At 43.6% G+C, this 26566-nt stretch overlaps 1 protein-coding gene across 1 annotated transcript; it reads right to left on the bottom strand.

Moving 5' to 3' along the window:
• Window positions 1-2693: 2693 nt before the first annotated feature.
• On the bottom strand, window positions 2694-6676 carry LOC145435712 (uncharacterized). The gene is made up of 2 exons (XM_080313003.1): window positions 5348-6676; window positions 2694-4814 (listed from the first exon to the last, which is right to left on the bottom strand). The coding sequence occupies exon 1, from the start codon at window positions 6631-6633 to the stop codon at window positions 5599-5601; it is 1035 nt and encodes a 344-aa protein (XP_080169129.1). The 5' UTR covers window positions 6634-6676; the 3' UTR covers window positions 2694-4814; window positions 5348-5598.
• Between the last annotated feature and the right edge of the window lie 19890 nt (window positions 6677-26566).

The raw sequence follows: 26566 nt of genomic DNA, 5'->3' as shown, positions 1-26566 counted from the left end.
AGTGATTGTCATTGGTAAATGACTCTTTTGACGAAACTGGTTCCCGAACCTTGTCATATAATACGACGTCAATGTCCACCTTAGTTCAGTAACAGCAATGGTCATGGTCTGGTAATTCAAAATGGCGAATTGTCTCCTTAAGTAACAAATGTCCACTAAAGTGGTCTATTAGGTATTGCAAAAGTTGGGAAAAATTAGGGCGACCGCAGTTGGAGGACATTTCGTGTATATTCTAAACGCTGCGATATAAACCGCAAATCACCAGTGACAAAGCGCGGAATCGATATTCCAAAACCAATCCAGTTATTTTCAGACGCCTAGCTTGTCTCCTTCTGTTGGCGATAATTTTCGCCCAACTGCTTCAAAACAGGACTGTCCACCAAAGTAGTCTAATAGGTAAATATATATATATATATATATATATCGTTGTGATTCAACTTTCACCTCTTCAGGTGTGATTCAGAAGATTCCTTGGTCTAGGGGTATTCAATCAGCTGACGTAATCATTGTCAATACAATGATGGTTACGTCCGATATTGACATATATTGTCACCCATTGTCCCTATTGAAGTACTCTTTCGCGCGCTTTTCTCTGTTTGATTTGAAAATTCAAAAGTGGAAAGCTATGCTGCAATATCGCTAGGTTATTTACCCATTGTGCAATAACGCTCGCTCTCAGACACACCTCAATTATGCTGTCACGCAGACCCATTATGCAATCAGCTGACGTAATCATTGTGAATACAATGATGGTTACGCCCGTTATTGACATATATTGTCACCCATTGTCCCTATTGAAACACTATTGATATAACTCTTTCGCGCGCTTTTCTCTGTTTGATTTGAAATTCAAAGTGGTCACGTGATCAAATGCTGCGATTTGATTGGTCCGCATGAGAAAGTGCTGTTATATACTACTAAGGTCAGTCGCGACATGCAAAATAAGGTCAATCACATGCAAAATAAGGTCAGTCACATGCAAAATAAGGTCAGTCGCGACATGCAAAATAAGGTCAATCACATGCAAAATAAGGTCAGTCACATGCAAAATAAGGTCAGTCACATGCAAAATAAGGTCAGTCGCGACATGCAAAATAAGGTCAATCACATGCAAAATAAGGTCAATCACATGCAAAATAAGGTCAGTCACATGCAAAATAAGGTCAGTCGCGACATGCAAAATAAGGTCAATCACATGCAAAATAAGGTCAGTCACATGCAAAATAAGGTCAGTCACATGCAAAATAAGGTCAATCACATGCAAAATAAGGTCAGTCACATGCAAAATAAGGTCAGTCACATGCAAAATAAGGTCAGTCACATGCAAAATAAGGTCAGTCACACGCAAAATAAGGTCAGTCGCGACATGCAAAATAAGGTCAATCACATGCAAAATAAGGTCAGTCACATGCAAAATAAGGTCAGTCGCGACATGCAAAATAAGGTCAATCACATGCAAAGTAAGGTCAGTCACATGCAAAATAAGGTCAGTCGCGACATGCAAAATAAGGTCAATCACATGCAAAATAAGGTCAGTCACATGCAAAATAAGGTCAGTCACATGCAAAATAAGGTCAGTCGCGACATGCAAAATAAGGTCAATCACATGCAAAATAAGGTCAATCACATGCAAAATAAGGTCAGTCACATGCAAAATAAGGTCAGTCACATGCAAAATAAGGTCAGTCGCGACATGCAAAATAAGGTCAGTCACATGCAAAATAAGGTCAGTCACATGCAAAATAAGGTCAGTCGCATACAAAATAAGGTCAGTCGCGACATGCAAAATAAGGTCAGTCACATGCAAAATAAGGCCAGTCGCATGCAAAATAAGGTCAGTCACGACATGCAGAATAAGATCAGTCACATGCAAAATAAGGTCAGTCGCATGCGAAATACGGTCAGTCGCCACATGCAGATTGCAGAATAAGGTCAGTGGCATAAGAAAACAGTAGGATTTGAAGTAAACATTTGGATTTATATGCGTACTCTTTATATTCTACATGCGACTCACCTCTCGTAATTGTAATAATCGTCTGATTACATTTTGTTGAAACATCTTCAGATTTAGGATATAGATGGGGAATGTGAATCGTGAAATTGTTATAGGAAAGATATTTTGAATTTATTTTTCATAAGAAAAAGAGTTGGATTTGTAATTGAAGTATGGATTTGGATTTATGCGCGGACCGATAATAATATTCTACATGCGACTGACTTCGTAATCAAGATAATCATGATTATCTTTTGATTGAAAAATCTTAAGATTTGGAATATAGATATGGAATTTCAATGTTGAAACTAGGCTACTATACAGGAAAGATAATTTGAATTTATTTTTCATAAGAAAAAGGTTGGATTTGTAATTGGAGTATAGATTTGGATTCATGTGCGGACTGACCTTATTTTGCATGTCGCGACTGACCTTATTTTGCATGTGACTGACCTTATTTTGCATGTTTTTGACCTTATTTTGCATGTCATCGCACCAACCCTCCTCGATAAACTCCCAAGTGCGGTATGTAATTCACTTTGCCATTTGCGATATTTCGGTCAGTTTCTGGCACTGCCTCAGCCCAATTGTTAATACCTTTCATCTTTCAGAAGGCGCTTTCTAAGTTGACCGATTCGTTTTACAGCTAGCGGCTTATTATTCGGTAACGTTGCCGTACTACTTTTCAAGGAAGGGTAAAGGCATTTCCAAATGACCATCGCATCTTTGAAATGTGCCTTCTTTGAGAATTTCGACAAACCTACGGTCTTCTATGGACATTGGAATATGCTTACCATTGTGTTCCGCAAATTCAATCTCAAACATGGTTCCTACTGATTGAGGTGTTAATACTTCTTTACATTTCGAACCGAACACAAGCTTGTCATCTAGGGCCGTAGGTCGAATTAACGTTTTGTGACAAATGACGGAATCCTTAGCAACGTCCAAACACATTGGACCAACAACTCCCCAACCTAATATGGTACGCACGCCATATGGATCATTGTCCCCTCCAGCCACGACGTCTCTCGGCCGCAATGCTTTCGGTACGTCAGTGCCGAGCAATACTGAGACATCCAACTTAGAGTCGTACGGGACAAGCTGATCACATACCTCTGTGAGATGTACCCACTCCTTGCAGATTTTACGGTTGGGAATCTGGGTGCGACAGACCGGAATCTCCTTTTCCGTGAAAAGTGTCGCCACATCAACTATTTCTTTCTTGTCATAGCTCAAGATCTCCAAATCCTTGACTTTCTTGCAAGGCGTGTCGATGTCTCTTCCGGCAAGAGTTGTCAACGATATCGCTGTATCCGTTCCATCTAGGCCAAGCTTATCAAACAGTTCGTCTGAGATAAAACTGGAGTTGGAATGGTCGTCAAGGACGCAATAACAAAGTACTTCACATCTCGCATTTTGTTTAGATCTAACCCAAACAGGCACAATGAGCGCACTGCTTATGCCTCTACCATTTGAATCGCATATCTGGGTACATAGGGAAGTTGAGGTACTAACTTCCTTTTCATGATCTGTGTCAAGATGAAGGCATGTAGGATGCCTTTTGTCACATTTGGAGCATTTTGCTCGCTTGGTACAGGATCTTGAAATGTGAGTTTTACCAGTTTTGTTGCCACAGCCGAAACACAGATAAAGAGCATAAAATACCTTCTTACGCTCCGCCATGGTTTTACCTTGCAATTCAAAGCAGTCAGCAATGTGATGATCTCCTTCACAATGCAAACAACTTGCTTTCTCTACTTTGAACGCGAAAGAAGTTGTTTTCGGTTTCGGTTTGCTCTCGATGTTTCCGCTGTCTTGTACTTCAAATTCAGGCTGATTCTTGATATCGGATTGGTCCTTGATAAATCTGACAATGTTAGCGAATGGCGGGTAGCTATCGTCGTTACTAGGGTTAGTTCGGATATCAATAATTTTCACTATCCGGATAACGGATATATCCGTATATTTGGAATTTAGCTAACCGGTTAACCGGATAGTGAATCCTAAGTGAAATAATCGATTTCACGAGGTCTGCATGAAAAATGGATCGCAAAATCATTACACAGTGTAATTGCAGCTCCCTCCTTATAAAGCACACCGCATCAATTGTGGCATCCTGTAGCCGGGACCGGAGTTTTGCAACAAAGAGTCCACACGTATCGAATGCTCTTTCTGCTTCCACAAAATGGGCTGAATTATAGTAGGCTAAGCAAGGCTGAATATAGTAAGCAGCCCTTCCTTTTTGCCCATTCTTCTGTTTAGGTGTCCAGTACTGGAAGGACGAGTAGCTGATACCGGAATTGAGGCCGCCATGATAGCTCGCTCTAATTCCTTCATGAGAAATTTACATGATCGGGCCCGTAGCCAGCCGAAAAATAAGGGGGTGTTTTAAATAACACGAGGTGGTTTCGATTTTTTTTCGAATTTAGTATCAGCGGAAATCAATTACGCTTGCACGCACGAATATGTTTCCGGAATGCGAACATTCGATGTCATTCAGTTTCGCAATGTCACTCATTATAATCTCAGCGGCATATTGTCTCCATGCCACCAAGAGATAAGAGCCAACGCATGCCAGGCCCGAGACTATGGTTACGCCAGCGATGATATCGTTCGTACCATGCCTATTGCAGATGCGATTGCGCAGGCCAGCGATAATATCGTGAGCACCAAGCCAATGCAGATGCGATTATGTAGGCCAGTGATGGTGTAATGTCCACAGAGCCTATTGCAGATGTGATTCTGCCAGCGGAACTATAGGCTTGTTGAAGACTCGAAAAACCAGGCCAGCAACGATAGCCGAGTTCGCGGCAATCAATGACTAGGGCTGGGCAAAATCGAGTACCTGAGTGATTCGATTCTGAATCACGTAATATGCTTCGAGTCGAGTCGAGTAATCGAGTATCACTCGTTATGACGTCATAATAGAAAGTAATATGTCAAAGCTCTACCTTTTATGTACCTGTACCTTTTATGCGATCTCAAAGAATATAATAGCTGTTATCCATCACATTAAAGATACTTTGGAATTTTTCGACCAAAGATTTCATTGCACTTGGTGACAATGTTGTGGGATGATCATGACTTCGGAAACATGCTATTCCCAGTAACGTTCGTAGCTTTGTACCACATGTTTCGTGTGGTACGATACGGGCAATCAAGGTTTCAAGGCACCAACAGTGAAAATAAGTATCGAAACTATGATTCTCGTTGATAAATTAACTTTCAGTGGCGAGAAACGTATAATTTCAGTACTCGAAAAAATCGACTTTTACTACTCGACTCGAATCATTAAAATTAATACTCGATTCAGATTCGAGTACTCGAATCATTGTGCCCAGCCCTATCAATGACCTAATTTGGCGATCTTCTCAGCGGGAGATTGCGTGGCGTTACACAGTGCATTAACGTATCCCGCTAATTGGCGACACGCTTCTCGCTAATTGGCCGCGCGAAACACTTATAATACGACTTATTGAAGCTTCCTAAAAGTTTAAAACACATTATTAACTAGATACTATTTTATCCGGTTAACCGGCATATTTATATCCGGATATCGGATAATGAAAACACCTGCGGTTAACCGTTATCCGGATAATCCAACCCTAGTCGTTACCAGTGGCCCGTTTGTATTTATGAACTTCGTCCATCCATCGGTTCTTCAAATACAGCGGGAGTTTGTTGACCACAGTCGGTATTTGACAAGACGCATAGTCCAGTGTTTTCAAGTCCGTATTTCGTTCCTTGTTGGCTGAAACTTGCAACAGGAAATCAGAAAATTCGCGAAGGTCATGCTTACTTTTGACGGGCTTCCACGCTTTCAGTTCATTGATGAAGGCGCTTCCAATCGACGTGCTGCCACCGTATCTGAGCTTCAGCTCTCTCTTTGCAGCGAAGTACGTTTCCTCGGTATTATTCAGGAAGTAACCATCGACAACCTTCAAGGGACCGTCACCTAAATATTGCCGTAACAAATTCATTTTTTCGTTAGTATTTTGAACTCTGGACTCTACCAACGCCTCAAACGATGCTTCCCATTTCGGAAAATCCAAAGGGTTACCAGTAAACTTCCACAGTCGAATGCTTGGAAGTCTTTGAGCAGATATCATCTCCCTCATCATTGATAGTAGCATCTCCTCGTTGCGTTGGAGACCATCGAGAGTACCGCGTACATTCAAGTTCGATGCTGTGATCTTCGGAGCTGCACCGGATCTACTCACGGGATCACGCGGAATCTGTGCATTATCTGCAAACATTGGAACAAAGTTATCGGAATAGACATTAAGCCTATTAGTTACTGGAGGTGCAGACGATGCTTGAGCGATGTGTCCTGCGATCGTATTGATTGAAGGTTCAACGGGAGAATAATCAGCCACGCGAGAGTCATTGGCCACCACGCGAGAACTAAATTGTGGTCGGTCACGAATATCAACTGGATCTTCAACAGGATTTCTCGCTGGTGGGATTTCGTTAAAGGCGATTTCTGTTGTTTGATCTTGACGTGAAACCGCTGGTGGCTGCATGTATGAAGACGGCTCACGCGATAGATCCTCCAACTCTTCCATCAGACCGAAAGGATTCTCCACTTTCTCCACTTCCCTGCACTCCTTTACGATCGCTTCTTGCGCTGCGATCTGCATTTTCGTTTTGAGTGCATCACGCTCCAGCTTAACTTTGTTTTCAAGCAACACCTTTGCGTCTCAAGCGAAGCCATCTTTTCAGCGAGTTCTGTTTCGAGTTCTGTTTCTTTTTGCTTGAACGCTAAACCCGCTTTCAGCACGGCTGCCTTTTCCTTCGCCTTTCGCATCTTTTGGATATGGGATTTGACACTGCCGGCTTTCGAAGAACTTCCGGATGACTTGGTTCGACTCGACCGACTAGAACGCGAACGTCTATCGCTTCTAATATCCCCAAGACGCTTCGACACTTGTATCTTGATCTCCGTTATTTCAGCTTCCAAACGTTTGAAGTCTTCTTCACATGGGCCATACTCTTCGTCCGGAAGAACATCTTTCATCACTTTCAGAATATTTCTCAAACTGTCTCTGTGCTGTAGCATCAGTTTCAAGGACTCCCCTACTTCACTTTCATCACTCGAGATTATTGCGATCTCGGAGCATTTTTCCATTCTTAGGCTCAAATGTTCCGTGCTTTCTGAATATCTTGCCTTTATTTCTTTTGTCTTGCTGCGCGTCGCCGCCGGCCGCTTTTTCACTACATCAGACAGTCCTTCGCCGTCATGTTCGCATGCATTGCGGTCGTTGCGCGGTACATTAGCGTCATCAGTGGACGTTGCGCCCACGTGCGCGGTTCCACGGGCTTTGTCGGCGTCATCAGCGGACGTTGCATCGACATGCGCGGGGCGATGGGCTTCATCGGATGCCTTTGCATCAGCGGACGTTACATCCACATGCGTGGTGTCATCGGATACCTTTGCATCAGCGGACATTAAATCCCCATGCGTGATGGTTGCATGGGCTTCATCGGATGCCTTTACATCATGATCACCCATCTCTTGATTGATTGGCGTGTCTTTCGAAGCCATCTTCGAATAGCTTCAGTCTCCCGTTCTTACGACAAGCGTATATTTTAAAACTGTAACTGCTCCTCACGTAAGGAGAGTTATTGAAACCACTTTTTGAATTGAACTCAAATTCCACGACCGATCCAGACAAATGATGATCCGTAGATGAAGGTAGAACTGATATGTATTGCAAATAATTGATGTAACGAAGTAATGTCCAAATACAGCAAATGAAACTGGGTCGTGAAATTAGGTTTTAAAATAGTGGTCGCCTGCGGTTATGGAAGACAAGCCTAAACAATAGAAACACATGTCAATAACTAGAGACCACATAGAACACAAAGAACAACTGACAGCGTACCAACTTAAAGTAGCTAACACAACAGTACCAACGACAGAAACGAATAAACTAGATGCGGCGCCCAATCAACATATATAGAGAGAACAAAGTACGGGGCGCCTAATCAACTGATGACAATAATCACTACACTAAACCCTGCAGATTACTGCAGTAACACGTACAATGTTGGAAAATTGACTGAAATAACGCCAAATTATCTTTACTATCCCGCATATCCTTATACATAACGAGTAATAAATTACTATCCCGCATATCCTTATACATAACGAGTAATAAATAAGTTTCAACAGTTTAATACAGCTTAAATTAGGCTGCAGAAGGAATATCGTAAGACATATACGGCTTGGTGGATTTGATTTTGCTCTGCAGAGGGTGCTGTTTACTGCTCAAGCTAAATCGGAATAGTACAAAGTTTGTAGTACAAAGGCGGTATGGTTCAGCAAGCTGAGTGGCATCACCAATATATTATATATAAGCCTATGCCTTTACGATCTAGACTTGACCTTGATATAATCAGCCACAGAACAATAAAGCGTGTCTAAGCCTAAATCAGTGGTTCTTAACCTTGCCTCCAGCGTCCCCAAGGGACGCTGGCGAATTTGAAGGGGGCGGAAGCGCTTAGGGTCGATATGGGGGGGCGCTGGGCTCAGGGCCGATATGAGGGGGGCTGAAGAAAAATGGCTACGCAATAGATGATGATGTAGTAGGAGTAGGACATATCCCTAATGAGTAGTATTCAGAGCAAATTAACATTCCGCAAATCATGTCAAATCCCGAAACTCTCGGTCGCGCATCGCGACGATGTTTGCGACATATGTTTTCATAAATGTAGTGGGTTATTATAATTCGTGTAAAATGAATTGCGCGTACTTTAAAACCGATAATTTCCCGTTAAAACACTGCCTTCACGTTTGTAACAAAATGTTTCGAACTAGGTAGTATATCCTGCGGCGCACAGCGTGCTGAAATCGAAGGAGGCGGCACTGTTCATCACTTTTGATAGTGAGGGCCCCTTGCACATAAAATATGTTTTGAAGCTTTGCGCACGAAATGAATAACTAAATATACGTGTATTTGAAAGCTACGCAATTTAATCGTCAGAATATTTCTTCGTCGTATCATTCAGGATGATACTATCTAGTGTTGTGGCCCACAACTTCACATGAACGTCATATAATAGAGTTTCTTTGTTTAGAATACACCCATGTTAAAATTATTAACTGGGTGCAGTACTAAAAATTCAAGGTGAGCAGATATATATACATCCCAATCTCAGTTAACTTACTTGGACACACAAAGCACTAAAACAAAATGCAATGCCATTAATTTCCAATCGCTGATGTAAATTCGGGGTGGTTCGAACCACAGGGTATGAGACCGTACCCGATTGTTGTTATAACAACCTTGATTTGACTCCGAATATACCACATACAATTATTGTTTGGTTTATTATAGCCGAGTGGTCCTCTAGCGCGATCAAAGCGCGAAATATTTCCAATACTAAAGTCCCGAAAAGACCGACTGGACTTTGACCTCTTACGACAGTGGTTCACAAAGCACTAAAACAAAATCCAATACCATTAATTTCCCCGTATTGCCAATCGCTGATGTGAATTCGGGCGGGTTCGAACAACCCTTATTATATGTTTTATTATAGTCGAATGTTCCTCGAGCGCGAAATACTTCCAATACTGAAGTCCAAAAAAGACCGACTGAACTTTGACCTCTTACCAAGACCGAAACTCCTGCGACCCAAACCCCCCCAAATCGGTCAGCTAGGCGCAATGTCATAGTGCTTCCTTTGCGTCCACTGAGTTTAGTAAATATGGCTCGTGTGGAATTTAGTATATTATTATGCTTGGCTGGTCGAGTTTAAGGCACATGGTTGCGAGCATCTAAGAAAGTCTTTCTTTGGTTGAGGTCGCCTGTGGAGCATCTAAAGACGATGCCAATACGTAAGTAACCTTGTTGATTACATGATGAGGCAATTACTAATAATTTTATGTGAGGCAATTACTAATAATTTTATGTTAAGTTACTAATAATTTTATGTTAAGTTGACGTAACATAACGGGGGACATAGTATATGGCATTGGGTAGGAGTAAAGAATACCTGTAAAATTCTTATGTCTCATAATTTACAGGTGATAAACCAATTAAACGACAGCGGGCGAGGTCGGGTGTATTCAACGTGGTATGGTCGTAAGCCATACAAGTGGGCCAATGATTAAGATGCGTGGGGCGAGATCGACTCTATCGCGTAGAGGAGTAGCGTCTTCTGATTGAGACCCATCTTATTAAGTAAGTCAGATTTTTACAATTTGATATTTCCCAAGCTAAATTGTAGCTTCTTTGTTGTGTAGATACAGATATTTATGGCCAGTGCTATTATGTAATTCTAATTAGAAATTAAGTTGAAAAACATTATTCTCTTATGCCGTCGACTCTCAATATTGTGTTGTATAGATAATATTCTATTACTGTGGTTGTGCATACAGTATGCTACACGTCGGTCAGTCAGTAACTAACAGTTGTTGCTATTATAATCACAGGAATTAAAGTGTCTAAGACAACGAGAGAGATGCTTGAAAGAATGCTGCCACGAAATGCTGATTCCGAAAAGGCCAGAATGAGCGGTGAGAAGAAAACTTTTTAATCACTTACTGACGTCTATGGACACGCGCATATGAAATCTGAACAAAACATACCAAGTTTCATTTTTCATATGAAAATGATTGATTAAATGAACGGAAAAAAGTAACCCCTGGACAAATCAATTCTAAGCAAAAAAAAAACCTTGAAATGATATCATTTGAAAATTCCGATTTGCTTCCTCTTTCTGCGGCTGCGTTTTGATCCGGCATTCTTATTGGGACCCGTGACGCGTAGCTTTCCATCGGATGAAACATGCAAAGCGTTAACGGCCAATACTGGTTCCGCAAGAAACTTAGTAAATGCCTTTTGTTTTTCCTTTTCCGACTTATTGTCCCATTCGCATAAATCTGATTCATATTTTAGATACTGATCCTTCAGTCGGTACATGCCTTGAACGTCCAAAAACATGGTCGTGACCATTTTGTGGAGAAGATCAATCAATTTAGTTGATTTACATTTTTGCCATTGTGTCCGTACCTTGATCATAAAATTCGCGGTTTCACAATTATTATTTAGATACAGTCCTTCGGAATTCGATTGTCGGTCCAATGTTCTATTTGACGCCCAAACCTTGTCGCGAGCCTTGGCGAGGAGTGAATCGAAGTATGGAAGTGTGTCTGTGGGCAGTTTCCCTGCAGTACTTCTTCATCGCGTCTTCCGCTGACCACAAAGATGCAAGCAAGGCTGGATGATTTCATTAGCCCCAATCTTTATTAAATGATCAGAAATATTTTTTTCATGTGGCTATAGCCTATAGCAGAGATTGTGGGTAGCACCTGGCAGGCCATCCAATAAGCCATTATACATACATACATTGCCCGCTCGTCGTCGGTTCTAATTGTTGAATTATCTGCAGCTGGAAACTCCTTTTGCAACTGGCTAGCAAATATAGGAATGATGACCTGCACGATTTCGTATGTAGGAATATTGGGCCGAGGAATATAGGAGATTGGCCCGTATCTCTTATCATGATGCTCACATTTTAAACACCATTACTGTTACGTATATTTTCCCAAGATTATATGTTTCATCACGTATATTTTCCCAAGATTATATGTTTCATCGACTGGAAGCGGAGTATTCCCAGTAAACCAGAATCGTTCAACATCCACAATTTGTTCTGGTACATACAGAGTAGCGCAGAACGGTTCGTCCTTTTCTATAACACAAGATTGTACATAGGGGTGATTGCTAATCATGCTGAATACTTGCTGAGAGTCGTCCGATACCTTATTTCCTGTTCCGCTGACAACTTTGATTGGAAATTCTTTTACCTTCTGTATTTTTTCTGGTCTCGAATTTGCTGTTGATTAATTGGCTGTTATCTGTCATTAGCATTGTGTACACTTTTTTGGTGAAATAAATTTGGTCAATCTCTTTACTTCAGACAAAATCTGTGGTGGCTCTTCAGATATATCCCGGCAGATCCAGCATCGCCATGAGGCGCGTGCCCAGGAAAGACACCGATGTATTCGTACAATGCGACTTCCGATTCATGTCCGATCAACCAACTAATTTTCCTCTGATATGAGCCTTTGCCTTTGCAATGGTAAACACCAATGATCTCGAATAGGACGTACTTCGTTGCATCATTGAATTCAGGTACCTCCGGCCAAATGTTGTCTTCCCTCCCCTAATTCGATCCCGTAACCTGCCGTCACGTTTCAATACAATTTTTGAAAAGTCACTGTCAATCCCTTCGATGTAATATTTAGTGGATCTATTATGCTCGCACCAAGCTCCGCAATCATCGATGAAGGCATATTTCAGGTTGTTGTCTTTCCTTTTTCTATTTTCATCATTTGTCACGACAAAATATACGTTTTCTTTTGGTCCTCGCGGAACTCCTGCTGGAGGTTTGTTGCTCCGTGACAGCTCATCAAAAACCTTTCGCAGTTGAAGAAATGAGTCATGCTGAAGTGGACTGCTATATTCTATTATTTTCGTTTTTCATTGCAATTATTATCGGGATCTGATTCGTCTTGTGCTTCTAATTCCATGTGCTTCTGCTTACTTACTTGGTTATTTGAATCATGCAACAAACTCTCAACGTCATTTTCCATCTAGCTGGATTGAATTTTATTGCTTGTAGTTTCTGCTGCTCTTTTTCCTGTCAAGTTATTTGAGTAGTTCAGTACTTGGCGGGCAGCTTATTGAAATGGGGTATCAGGAAACTAAAAGGGGAGCGTTATGATTGGTGCCGTAGTGAGATAGATCGCAACAGAGGGAGCCTAGTTCAACCACGTAACGGTTATACACTGCTATGATTTTGCGCACTGAAGTTGTAGTTTCAAAATATCTGGGTCACGGGCATATTTTTGCTACGGGGCATCCCTAAAAGACGGACAGCGGAGAACGGACCCTAAAATGCCGATTCCTAAAAGACGGAGATAGCGGAGAGCGGAGCTTTCGGTCATCGACCTTTATAGACACGCGCATACGCAACTCTAAAATGTGTAACTCTAAAATGTGTAGACGGCGGAACACATAAACTTTCGAGCTAAAGAAGAATTAATGGCAACATATGACGCTGAGATCAATGTCTATGTAAGCGAATAGAATAACGGAAATGTGAAAATATGAAATACGCAAATTCGACAAGGACACGGTTTATAATGCTGCCGACCGCAACCGAACGCCCCTAGGTGCGGTGTCCCCTCAGACTGTGACCGAACGACTCTAGGTCGAAGTCCCGAAATCCCCTCCGACGGCTTGCGTTCCGGCTAACACCTGGTTCACTGATGTGGAAGGACGGGGATGATTTGAGTACTGGAGGTCGGACCGAACGACTCTAGGTCCGATGGCGAACGAGACTAACCGAGGGGGAGACTGACACCGAACGCCTCTAGGTGCGATGTCCCGCCCTGACTAAGACCGAACGACTCTAGGTCGAAGTCCCGAAATCCCCACCGACAGCTTGCGTTCCGGCTAACACCTGGTTCACTGACGCGAAAGGACGGGGACGTCTCGAGTACTTAGGATAGGCCGAACGCCTCTAGGTCCGTCCTCTAACACTTGGTGTTAGGACCCGAAGGTAGGGCCTTTGGAAAGCCCCCTTAGCAACCTATTGCTTAAATGCGGGTAGTTCATCTGCCTAGTAGTCCTTACCATTCGGCTTGAGTCCCGGCTAAGCACTGGTCCACTGTCGCGGAAGGTAAGGCTCTGCCTGGAACGCCCGATAGTCGAAGGGGTGATAGGTCTATGACCCAAAACCCCGGAGACCTCCCCTAACCTATCTGCCCCTAAGGGCCGACCTGGGGTCCGCAAGGGGTGGGTCCTCGGCTCCACTGGTGCTGGCCACTAGGGGAAGATGGCTGTTCCCCCGCCGATTGTCGATTGACGCCTGATACTTACCGAATGTTCTCTCTTTTTGCAGTGCTCTAGTTGGTTGTTCTGTATCTGAGAGTTTATTCACGAGAAAGCGAAAGTTCAGCAAAGAGGAAGTACAGCAAGAATCCAGAAGTTAGCAATGGCCGACGAGACTCCAGGGAGCTGTACCCCAGGGGGTGGATCTCGGTCTGGATTCCCGTGCGGGACCTGCGACCGGTCATTCAGTACGCCCCAAGGCAGAGGGCAACACCGCAAGCGGAGCCACTCGGTGGCGTTTGCGGCCGAAGCGATTGCGAAGATCGCGACCAAAAGGCGGCAGTGGTGCCGTGAGGAGGAGCGACTTTTGGCGGGGGCGGAGTTGCACCTTAAAACTTCCGGCAGGAAGATTGACTACAAAGTCTTTGAGAGAGCGCTCAATTTTGAACGGAGCATCGAGGCCATCCGGTGTCATCGTAAGAATAAAAAGTACAGAGAACTTGTGCTGAGGTTAGAATCCGAGGCGGCCAACAGCTCGGTGGCAGGACAGACTGACCCTAACCCAGCGGGGAAGGATGCGGCGAATGGACCAATCCCCCAAGGGCCCCTTCAGCAATGGCCCGCAAGTTCGGATCGGCGCGGTGCGGCCAATGGGCCGAGCCATCCTAGCCCCCTTGAGGAAGGGGCGACTGTGCGAGGGGAATCGGGAGCGGCAAATGGGCCCGAGCACCCCGGGGTGTACAGCGCGGCCGAGGGGGCTTGAACACCTTGATCCCGTGGGCGGCGGGATCCCAACATCCACGGGCTCCGGGGCGGCAAATGGACCGGAACCCGAAGACCCCGCGGCCGGGGCGACAATGGTCTCGTGTAGTCGGGTGATGGGAGACGGAGAATCCCAAAGCCAGTACAGGTCGGCCGAAGCTCGAGATATCTGGGACGAACGTCTACGTGAGACCCTCTCCCCGTTGGAGCCTCGGGATCCCTTGGACCCTGGAGGGGAAGGCTTCCTGGATCAGTTAATTGCTGAACGTTCCCTGGGGGCGACCCTGGCGGAAGCACTTACGGCGCACGCGGGTGATTTAGTGGAACACCTCGGGATTAGCATGCCATCGAACTCCTGGACTAATAGGAAGTCCCCACGGGAGGGATTCCGATCGGAGAGATCCCTACGGAGGGATAGGTACGCGATGGGTACGCGGTGGTACAACGGTTGTACGCCAAGTCTAGGAAGTCGTGTGCAAGCTTGGTCCTGGGGGGCAGTTGGCGGAGTTCGGGGGCCCTGGGGCAACCGTCCCGATCAGAGATGATCGCCTTCTGGCGCAGGATAATGAGTGTTGAGGCTGGAGCGGATGATAGACGGACGACCCCGAAAGGGCCTGTCGACTGGGATCTGTTATCCGGGGTGACAGCAGAGGTGACCCATGCTTTGCGAACCTCTCGCCCTTCGGCACCAGGCCCGGATGGGATGACACTCGGATGCGTGAAGAAGCTATCCGTCAACTACCTTGTGAAACTATTCAACCTGTGGATCCTAAACCGTGCCCTGCCTTTGCCGCTCCGCTCAGCCCGAACCGTGTTGGTTCCGAAGGTCAATAACCCAAAGTCGCCCGGCGAGTACCGGCCGATTACCATCAGTCCGGTGCTAGTCCGGGTGTTCCACAAGTTTTTGGCTAAACGTCTCAGCATGAGCTTTAAACTTAATCCCATGCAGCGTGCCTTTCTACCTACTGACGGCTGCGCGGAAAATGTGACGCTGCTTGACGCGATGATCACTCAGGCCAAGGGGTCCAACCTGTGTGTCGTCTTCCTCGACCTGAGAAAGGCGTTCGATTCCGTTAAGCACGACAGCATTTTAAGGGCGGCTAGACGAATGGGAGTTCCTGAGCCCCTCGTGGAGTACATAAGTAGTTGTAGTCTGGAGCCTATTGGTCCGACCGTTGAGGGTCACTTGGTCAGTGCATTAGGGTTTGCTGATGACGTCGCGCTAGTGACTGAGACCGAGATGGGTATGTGTGCGCAGTTGAAGCGATTCTTCGTCGCCCTTGCCCCGACCGGCCTGGAAGCGAATGCGGCCAAATGCAGGTCCCTGCTTATCCGTGCGGACGGAAAGCGCAAGCGGAGTTGTGTAGGTGTGGCTACTGCGTTGCGGATTTCTGGAGCGCCGGTCCCTTCACTGGGTCCGGACGAGGGCTTCCGTTACCTGGGGCTGGAAGTGGGCGCGGGTGGCTGTCGGGCACCCCTGGGGGATACTCTCCGCCGGGGTCTCCGGGAGCTGGCCGAGGCCCCCCTAAAGCCCCAACAGCGGCTATACTTGTTACGCAACCACCTGATTCCCAAGCTGATCTACGGTGGCTCCATAGGAAGGCTCACGCACGGGATGTTGGCGACGTATGACATCAAAATACGAGGGTATGTGAGGAAATGGCTCCATCTTCCGAAGGACACGACGGTGGCCTTTATTCATGCCGACGTAACTGATGGTGGTCTCGGAGAGCCCTCCCTGGCGTCTCGACTCGTCCTCTTGCAGAAAGTTCGGCTTACCCGGATGAAGGTCTCCAGCGAATCTTTGGTGAGTGCGCTGGGACATGGACGGTTCGTGTCCAGGGTGCTTACGAGGCTTGGTCAGCCTAAGGTTCAAGGGATTGGAGTCGATGCCTTGGCCGACGAGAAGTCGGAGTACGCCAGAGCACTCCACCAGTCAGTCGATGGTAGGGGCCTGGCGGAAGCGGATGAGGTTCCCGCGGTTCACCGATGGGTAACGGACGGTACGAAGTTGCTCAGCGGTCGCGGGTTCATCGAAGCTATCAAGATCCGTGGTAACTTGGTAACTTTGCCAGAAAGATCGAAATAATTCCCGACATCACTACCGTATGGCACACAGCGATAGGCTTGATGAGACTGGACATATATTGAAAATCTCAATGAAGAATACGGAACTACCGCCAGTGCTATCCTACGATACGACTTTCTCCCTAGGGGACTTTTACGTTTCCATTTTAGTGTGCTGCAATGTGTTGATGAAGGGAGACCCAATATTCCTAGTCGCATTTATGGTGCATGAGAAAAAGTTCATGACAAACCATGAACAGATGTCCCGCGACATATTGCATTGCCTCGGAATGTATAAATGCTCAAACATTCCGTTTGTAACTGGCCGGGAAAAAGGCATAACTAAACCACTCCATGACATGATTACTTTCAAGACTTGCCAATGTTTTATTGTCTGAACCATATCGTCAATGATGCAAAAAGATGGCTTCGCGAACTCTCTTTTAGAACACACGAAGTGGGCAATGCTGAGCATTCTATTAGGTGATATACGCAAGTTGGTTGTATGTGGAGTGAACTCAATAGACCGGACCAGTGCTCTTCACCCAGATTTATCTCGTACAACAGTTTGGTGCTATAATTTTGGAAGGTTGCATCACACAACCCGTGTCTTCATCAGGTAAGAATAATAGAACGCCTTTTGCCACACCCGAAAAGGAATTTGGAATCCTGAATTTGTATGTACGGCGATCTTGTTCAGTGCATTTTCTCGCGTTACACCTGTGCTCTCCAGTCGCCATACTGGTTTGCTCTCCAGTCGCCATACTGGTTGAGAGCCACTAGCAAATAGAGTAGTATACAAGCAAATGCACAATATACATAATTTTAGATCGAGGATGAGACACGCAACAGCAGGAACGGAACGGTCCGTAGGCCATGCACTTTACAAAACTTACGCAGGCTATTGCATAATAGTTCGCAAGGTAGCACATTGTATCAAGTATATAACATTAAACAAATTCATGATGTTTACACGTAAAAATAGGAACGAGCGGGTGGCCAGAGACGCGCCGGAGCGCACACAACCAGGTAGTATATAATAAGAGATAGAAGACGTAGACAAACTCAGCCAACGGCTGTTACCATATTCTCGCAAACCGCAATACATTCAAGTACATTCATGTTCAGCAAACGCGACAACCCGCTATTACCAGTCAGAAGACTCGAGCTGTCTAGCGAACACGTCCTACCGCCAATACGTCCTGAACCGAATGCACTAGAGCCAATTGTTAGAAGACTCTCACAATGAACCGTAGGTGTATACTCCGATTGTCCGTAATCAACAAAATAACAATGATGAAGTCTCGTATCTCAGCAACGCATACTCAAAAGGTGGTATGCAGTGTTGCCGATGGCGCATTTGGGAGCCAAATTTCTGAATTTTGGCTCATTTTCATGTTATTTGGCACCGGTTTTTTAGTTTGTCACATTGGAACTATTTAGGCACTTTCCTTATGGTTGCTTCAAAGACACTGCTACATCATGAAGACACGCGATAGCAATTATTATAGCGATGCTATCGTGTAATTTTGTTCTCGGGGAGATTCTGAGAGCTCGAAATCTTGGCTTCATCACTCCGAAGCATTGCTCTATCCTTGCACGAGTGCTGCGCCACCCCGCCACCCGGCGCCTATGCGCGCATCGATATCTACGCGGAGCCGACGCTAGAGCCCAGAAAGGCACGTATTGCGACACAAAGGCCCCGCCTGTCCACAACAATATCCGATCTGAATATGTTTTTCTTTCTAAAGCGCCTACGCTTTTCCCCTTCGCACGGCGTTTACCAATTCCTAGAATATATAACGGTATCACGTACACGCGGATTTCGAATGCAGAAAAAGAACATCTGTCTTGATACGTATTGTTCGTTGCACGAAAGCAAAGATGCTCATCTACATACGATGCATTCAAACTAACTTTCAGTGTAGCGTATAATGTTGTAGGTTAGCGAAATGAAATGTTTCGTTAAAAAAGATATACTCATACGTTCACCGATTTCAATTGGCACCGATCATCACTGATTTTCGCTTCAATTTGCCACGCGTCTATGCTTCAAGAATGGAGAAGGGGAGTATATATATACGCCCTCCGACTCACAAAAACACCTTTTTCGGGCACTCCAGGTACACGCTCAGCGTAAGTTTCGGATTTTTCACGTTTTACAGTGAGTATCACGGTAACGGCTGAAATATAGCGTGGCATTTTTCGACAAAATCATGTTCCATCACTGACAACGTCAACAAATCCGAACTGGTGTTGAGGTACAAACAGCGAAGCTATATAACTACGGAACATCAGGCATCATGGTGCTAATATGCGTGACACTGTCAACGACGCCTTTGCTTCATTATCCGGTAAGATACATGTACGGATTTCGTCATAGCGGTGCAGAAATGCACAAGATTAGGACGAAACCTGTTTAACTGGTATCGCGGATTGAACTTTGTAACTGAATTCAGCGGAATCCTGCGGTTCGTTGATATAATCGCTACATTTATATTTGAAAGTTTTGATATCCATCTACTAGTTGCTGTCATATGTCGTTAAAACCGTTACGTTTAGTTTACCCCACCCGCATTTCGTCGGTTTCGAAGCACCGTCTCTCGGTGACGGCTTGTAACTTCAGTCAAAAGGAACATGCTCACATACACATACAGTCATACATATTAGCTACGCACCCGTATTTGTTCACAGCATCCGATTTCATAATTCTTCAAACTCGGCACCATGAAGTCACATTTTCATGATACGAAACACCGTCAGAATAGACTCATACCAGCACCAGCAAAGGTCGACTCAACGCATAGGACGGTAACATAGTTCAGGGGGGTTATTACATGCTCTCCGTAAGAATAAAAATCTTGGGTATTCTGAAAATCGCCGAACCTTTTTCATGATCGGTATTCCATGCGATCTTGTCACGAACACCAAGAAAAAAATCTTCGGGAATCCGCACAATTATATTCGGAAAGCTGCGAACAGTCAATACCATTCGTGTTTATACGATCGCCATTCGTAAGACTTATTTCGGCATCATGGCTGCCCGTTATTTTTTTTAAATGAACGCACATCAATCACACTTTGGAAGAGATCAAGAACGGGAACATTTTGACTTGAACGAGTGGAGCGAGAACGAAGTCGTTACAGAATTTCGAATGAGCAAAGATGAAATCGATTATTTGTGTTCACTACCTGGATTAAGGAATAGTATGGAACCATTAGGTTATCGTTAGGCAGACCCAACTTTACCACACAAAGTTTTGATATCTCTGAAAACGCTTGGTTCAGGGAGCTTTCAGAATTGCAGTAAAGATTTCTTGAACGTATCGCAGCCAACTGTTAGCAAAGTGTTAGGCGCATTTTGCGATCCAAGAATACCCCAAAACTGAAGACGATCTGCCCAGGTGAATATGACAGGGAATTCCATGAGATAATACACAACGTACGTATGTGTATGAACTGGTTGACCTCTCAGTTCGCCGTTCGTCTAGTCAAGTGCGAACAAGAAACATGTTCATAGTTAGTCTGTTTGTAGTTTTGCTTGTCGCTTGCGTAATCTCTACCACGGAATCGTTACTCATGTGTCTAAGGGTGCCCTGATGATTCTTAGTTCTGCCACATTTTGTAAAACACATTTGTTACTACTACATACAATTCGAGTCACGGCTTACCTACAAATATCTCACTGTACCTAGGTTAAAAATCACTGTTACCGAGTAATTAGTGACACCATCATCAAGTTACAGTGTAACGTCATGTTCGCTGCTGATATGTCATCATTAGGGCGATTTTTTTTTGACCTAAAAAACGGAAGATTTTGACCCAACAAATCGAAATTTTGACTTTTTTTGACCTAAAAAAACTGAATTTTGACCGAATCTTGACCTCACACGTATGCAAATTAGGCGTTTTCGCACTTGATGTGAAAATTGTAGGCCACTACTTATCTTCATTTCTGGTTGGAACTGTCTGTCCTTATGAAGTATTTTGGCTGGCCTGAAAACACTTTTTTGGCTTGAAAACTGACAAATTTTTACATGAAAAAAGCTAGTATTTCTACGAAATCTGGCCCTATGAAGAATTCCAGTAGTTATATCACGAATTATGGTAGAAATAATTAAAATTTGTTGTAGTACAACGAAAGATACTTTCCTACATTCACGGGTAGAAAGTGTCTGTCCTTACTAAGTAGCTTGCCAAGAATGGAGAAAGAACGTTCAACAGCAGCAGTTGTTGCCTTTTTGGCTGACAGCATTGAAGTTGTGCGTACACTGCTGGTGACACACCGTGTTGCTTCATTTTGAAAATGCTATCTACATCACAATTTTTCATTATGCGCTTCTTGATATAAGAACCCTGCACTGCCCACGCAGTCTTGCTTCAGTTAGGATATTGAGGCACATTGACCAAACACCACATCAGCCTATTTGGTTCATTTGAATGTTTATGATTCACAATGAATGAGCGGACAATGGGCCGTCTACAACAGTAGGCCTATAAAATAGGCTACACGCTGTAAAATGTCAAATAATAAGTTCACCGACAGTGCAAAATCTACGATACAAACGAAATGCAGGTTGCAAAAAAGTTTCAACTTTTTAAACAATTTTGACTTTTTTTGACCTAACGCTACAATTTTGACCTAATTTTGACTTTTTTTGACATGTCAAAAAAAAATCGCCCTAGTCATCATAACAATAAAATATTGGAAATATTGGACATCAAAAACAAGAGGCGCTGCATAGTCCAAGCGGGCCAAGTCGTCCAGTCCAGGTGAGGTGTGGTCGGCAAAGGAGTTTTGCCCTCGGTTGAAATGGCTCTAATAGCAATATTTCGTTGACTTTGTTTCGTGTTTCATGGCATATTCGATCACATCATCTTATTTTGTGATTTGTGGAAACGATTTTTATAAAATAGCTAGCCCAATTTCAGGGTAACTGAATTTTGTTTTGACCCAAACCCTTTCCAACCCACTGACGCTGGATATTTTTCATTACCGACCAGAAGAAGTTTGGCATGTACGATAGCCTGCAGCAGGGTTTATCGAAATTAATAATTCTTCTCCCCTGGCCTATATCGTCTGCTATATCGGCCGTGGATATTCTCCGGCGTGTGCTTGGCTGCCTACGCTTTGTGCAAGAAGATATTGCCTTTGAAATTTCCAGACGTGTCGTAAGATCTAAATCATATTTTATAATTCAATACTGACTCCACTTCTTTTGATGAACGCTGGTAACCATGGGGTCCTCATCTAAGCATATCCGGCATATAAGAACACCAGAAATACATGCTGGAAATACATGCTGGTTTAATGTTGTGACACAGTCACTGTCAATGTTTTTCAAACCAAGCGATAAATATGCTAATGATTTTTATGACCTATCGGTTAACGAAGCATGTGATTGTTGCAATTTCGTCTACGGCGATCAGTTGGATCCCGAGAGTTTCTGCCATCTCATTACGCAACAACTACATTGGCATCTTATAATAGTGTACCATTCGTGCGCGTCGAACGTTAATCTCAATGCTGCAGCTGCGATGGTTGTAAAATTCAATTTACAACCAAAATAATCGAAGAATCGATCTGATCCTCCCTGTACCAAGTTCTCGCACAAGCATACAAATTTGTTAGCACTATTTCATATTTCAAAAATGAAATCTATTATTACAGACATTGTGCCGCGTCTGCTACTCCGCTAAAAACTTGGTCAAAATGAGTTCAACGTCGATATCGAATATTTCAATTATTTCGTTTTCACCTGTCAAAGGTTGAAAGGTACTTTCACCCATTGCTTCCATAAAATTCCATCGGGAAACGTGGATGGGCTATCCATCCCTGTGAGATTAGCTATCACAGGTGAAGGGATTGAAATTTCTTGATCAAATTCAAAGCTTCATATCTTGTATGTTTATACATACCTAATCCAATTCCAACAGTGAGTTGTTCTTGAGTTTGGATTCAGCCGTGCGGCACTATTAAAATCATTTTAGATAGTTGTCAGCCGATGTTATGAAGGAAATGTGTCTAAATTTCATTCTCTGCGTGACTGCCTTATCGCGTCGAGCAAGTGCGACGATGAATACATCGTGCCATGTAACGGGTTGAGCACCCGCGGCAGCCGGTCTTGTAGAAATTTCAATAAATTGCAGCTCCATTACGGTGGCGTCCTAAAGGAAATGGCTGCTTCAAAAATTTTTGTTCGTTTGTTGCGAATGTATTGTGATAAACTAGTTTCGATAATATCTGCTTCGAGCTATTCCATTTCTTGTGATTTAGCGGGTTGAGCTTGTTAGCGACGTAATATTGAATTGGAGAATCGAAGGATTTTTTGGCCGCTTCCAACATTGCTTCATGGGTACACCCATTGCTCTCCATAGTAGGAGTCCAGACCGTGTGGCTCCCGAACCGGATTACTACATGAACTGTGCACAAGCTGGCGTATGACTTTCGAGCAATTGGAAGTTATCCATTTTTATCAAGTATCGCGATTATCACGAATCAAGAGTCGTCTTTAATCTGCTGTAGGATATTTAAAGAGACGTGACGAAGTGAAGTTTGAACGGTAAACAACTAACTCCTTACGATGCGGCGAGGCTATAACATGACAAGATTGGATCAAAAAGTGTGCGGTACCTCGTACCTGCAAATAGAATGTAAGGTCCCATCTCCGCCATTTTCCAAATCTATGTTCGTAAAAATTATGCGACTTGCGGCGTTGAATTCCGTTTTAATAGACAAGATGTAGAAACAGATGGTGTTGCTATGGGTTCTCCAATCGACATATGCGGGGTTTTATGAAGAGATTGTTGGATAGTACCGATCGGCCATTGATGTACTAATGTTATGTTGATGACACCTTTGTCATGTTTAATAATAAAGCTCGATCTGATTTGTTTCTGGCCAAATTAAATAACCTTCACCCTTCTTTGAAGTTCACTGTTGAATAAGAGAATAACTATTCGATACCGCTGTTGGATGTATTTGTTGCTCATCTGTCCACCGTAAAGACCGTATCAGACATCTGTCTACCGTAAAGGCCGTATCAGACGAGGCGATGCCGGCGATAAGTTCTCTACCAGCATGCACTTGGTTAGTTTCAGAAGGCGTTGACCCGTTGCATTTAAAAACCTGCTCGGGGGATGATGGACAATGGACATAGGTACTTACTACCGTATTATGGGTCAGTGATGGGCGGATAGTGATTTCTGAGAATCCGAATCCCCCCGACAGCCCAAGTCTAGGGAGCAATCCTTCCGAATCCGAACAATCGCATCCAAATATCCATGCAAATCCGAACAATCTTGTCCATAATCCAGAAAATCCGAATATAATATATTGTCCGCGGAATCCCAATTGTGCAGCGGAACCAGATACATCTAGGGCGTAGCCTTTATAAAGGCCTGGAGTTGGCTGGTTTATATTTGCTTGGTCCTTTGACTGAACAACTTTAGAGTGCTACCAGTCCTATAACCAGTCCGTTTTGGTTGTCGAGCTGACGATTTTTTCTTTCGACTTGGAAGTCAAAGTCGCGTCTGGTCAAAACTATCCAGAAAAGTCCGAAACAACTAGCCGATAATATTCGAAACTAATTCTGCGATATGGTTATGATGTCTGTCCAATGTGCTCAACTGCTCATGCTGCAATGTCTTGTCGAATGAAACCCTTTCGGAACCATGGTAGCATAGTATATAAGGGTTGGTCAAAAAAATTGAAGGTATCACGAGTTTGACTGCCATGATAGCTGCAGAAGAATTTGGCTGTTGTGAGTACAAAAGTGATAGTTATTAAGCGAAACTAATTTAGAAAATTACAAATTAAATTATCAAATTATTTCGAGTAACCCCTGAAAATGCTTCCCAGACTCATCGGGATCCCCGGTTGAAAACCACTGCTGAAGAGCGTTATAAGTTAAGGCATAAGAAGCAAGGCGATATTGCCTTACCTGTCTACTAGATTTTGAACATTTTTAATATGAAAATCACGCAACTTACCATTTATTGTTCGAAAATATAGCGTGAAATGGAGGAAAGCCATTGGCGAGGCACGGTCGGGATTAGCATAGCGCCATTAATCGTAAATATAGAATTTATAATAACTGATAACTAGGGCAAGTTTTCGTTGCAGTTGAATCCGTGGAAAATTGCATTTATTTTTCGCAGTTAAACCCGTGGAAAGTTGCATTTATTTTTTCACAAAAGTTGCACACTAAAAGACCACATTTTGCTCGGTTGACTAAAAAAAGGTCAATTTTCCGGCGCATTTATTTTTTCACAAAAGTTGCACACTAAAAGACCACATTTTGCTCGGTAGACTAAAAAACGGTCAATTTTCCGGCTCAGTTTCCGAAATACCCGTAAAAGCGTTACCTCGGTACGGTGTTTAGTCGAATTTGGCCATGTATTTCACCAAAATCGAAAATACTTCCATGAAAATGTTGCAAAAAGTTGCATGGGAAAATAGACAAAAGTTGCACTATAGGATTCCTTCAAACTGCTCACCAAAATCGAAAATACTTTCATGAAAATGTTGCAAAAAGTTGCATGGGAAAATAGACAATAGTTGCACTATAGGATTCCTTCAAACTGCTCAACACAGCATTCTACATATCTTACGAGTATTTATGAAGCTGCCGGAAGTGGTAAAAAGAGTTGCAAAAGTTGGGTGACATGGGGGTTCTTCATAGTCAATAATCATCTATTCAAGTGCAGTAAAAAAATAGTTACTATGATTTTCTTCTTGCCAAGTGAAATATTCAATGGTAAATACAGTAATTTTTTTGACTTTTTTAGGGGTATAAGATCTAATCACGAATACGATATTCGAAATCAGCAACCTCGAAAACTCGAGAAACGGCTCTTAGACCGAAGTCGCGATTAAATTCATTCGCATCGTATATTTCATTTCATGAATTCATGCGGAATAAAATATTTATAATAAAATTGAATGTAATAGCCACACCGATTCCGATTTGATTTCTCAAAGTATCCGGCAGTAACACAACGTTGTGCCACACGCCTACATTTGAACAGCAACTTCAAAGCTACGTTGTCAATCAATAACGTGGATCACTATGGCGTTGTTTGTAATTGTGAATTTCACTTTCACGGAATTCATTTCTCGCCGTAGATCAGTAAGACAATGTGTATTTGAAAACTGCATTGTCATACAGGCGTCGCGTCGTCTGCTATTCTCATTGAGCAATCAACGCATCGCGCAATCCGAGATTTCGTGGCGCAGGCGAGACAGCAACTTAGATTCGAGGATTTTGAAACGAGGTCCGAGCCCCTAACCCTGAATACGCCACTGTATTCACCTCTCAAAACATGTTTATACTGCCACAAGAATAATTATACTGTTCGTCCTGAAGATTTAATAACAAGTTGCTTTAATATTGATAAATCATGCACAAAATTAGATACCAAAATTAGAATTTTCGCAGAGTCATACTTTATGCCGAAAAGAGCCATATATGGCTCGCGAGCCGTAGGTTCCCGGCCACTGATGTATATATACGCCTTACAAATAACGCGGTTCCAGAAAAATATTTTACGTGTTTTCAGGTCCTCCACGAACAAAATGCACACTTTAGCGGGATGTGTTTCGCTGGTCTATTTTGATTACACTCTCAGCGCAAGTTTCGGATTTTTCACGTTTTGCAGTGAGTATCACGGTAACGGCTGGAATATCGTGGCATTTTACGACAAAATCAAGCTTCATCACGGAGTACCGACAATGTCAAATCCGAACTGGTGTTGAGGGTACAGCGAAGCCATACCTACGGACCATCTGATTGTATGATCACTTGATCAGGAATCATCGTGCTCATGTGCGTGACAGGGAATATTTTACGTGTCTTCAGGTCCTATTTTACGTCTTTTCAGGTCCTCCACGAACAAT

The sequence above is a fragment of the Botryllus schlosseri genome, chromosome 3 (genome assembly GCF_051294905.1).
Source record: "Botryllus schlosseri isolate E-star chromosome 3, Bs_hap1, whole genome shotgun sequence".
Classification (NCBI taxonomy): Eukaryota; Metazoa; Chordata; class Ascidiacea; order Stolidobranchia; family Styelidae; genus Botryllus; species Botryllus schlosseri.
Note: the sequence above shows the minus strand (reverse complement) of the source record. Positions and strands in the feature narration are given on the sequence as shown.

What these genes read in the sequence shown, in the direction of transcription:
- LOC145435712 (XM_080313003.1), bottom strand. Translation starts at nt 6,633, where the DNA reads ATGCAGATCGCAGCGCAAGAAGCGATCGTAAAGGAGTGCAGGGAAGTG.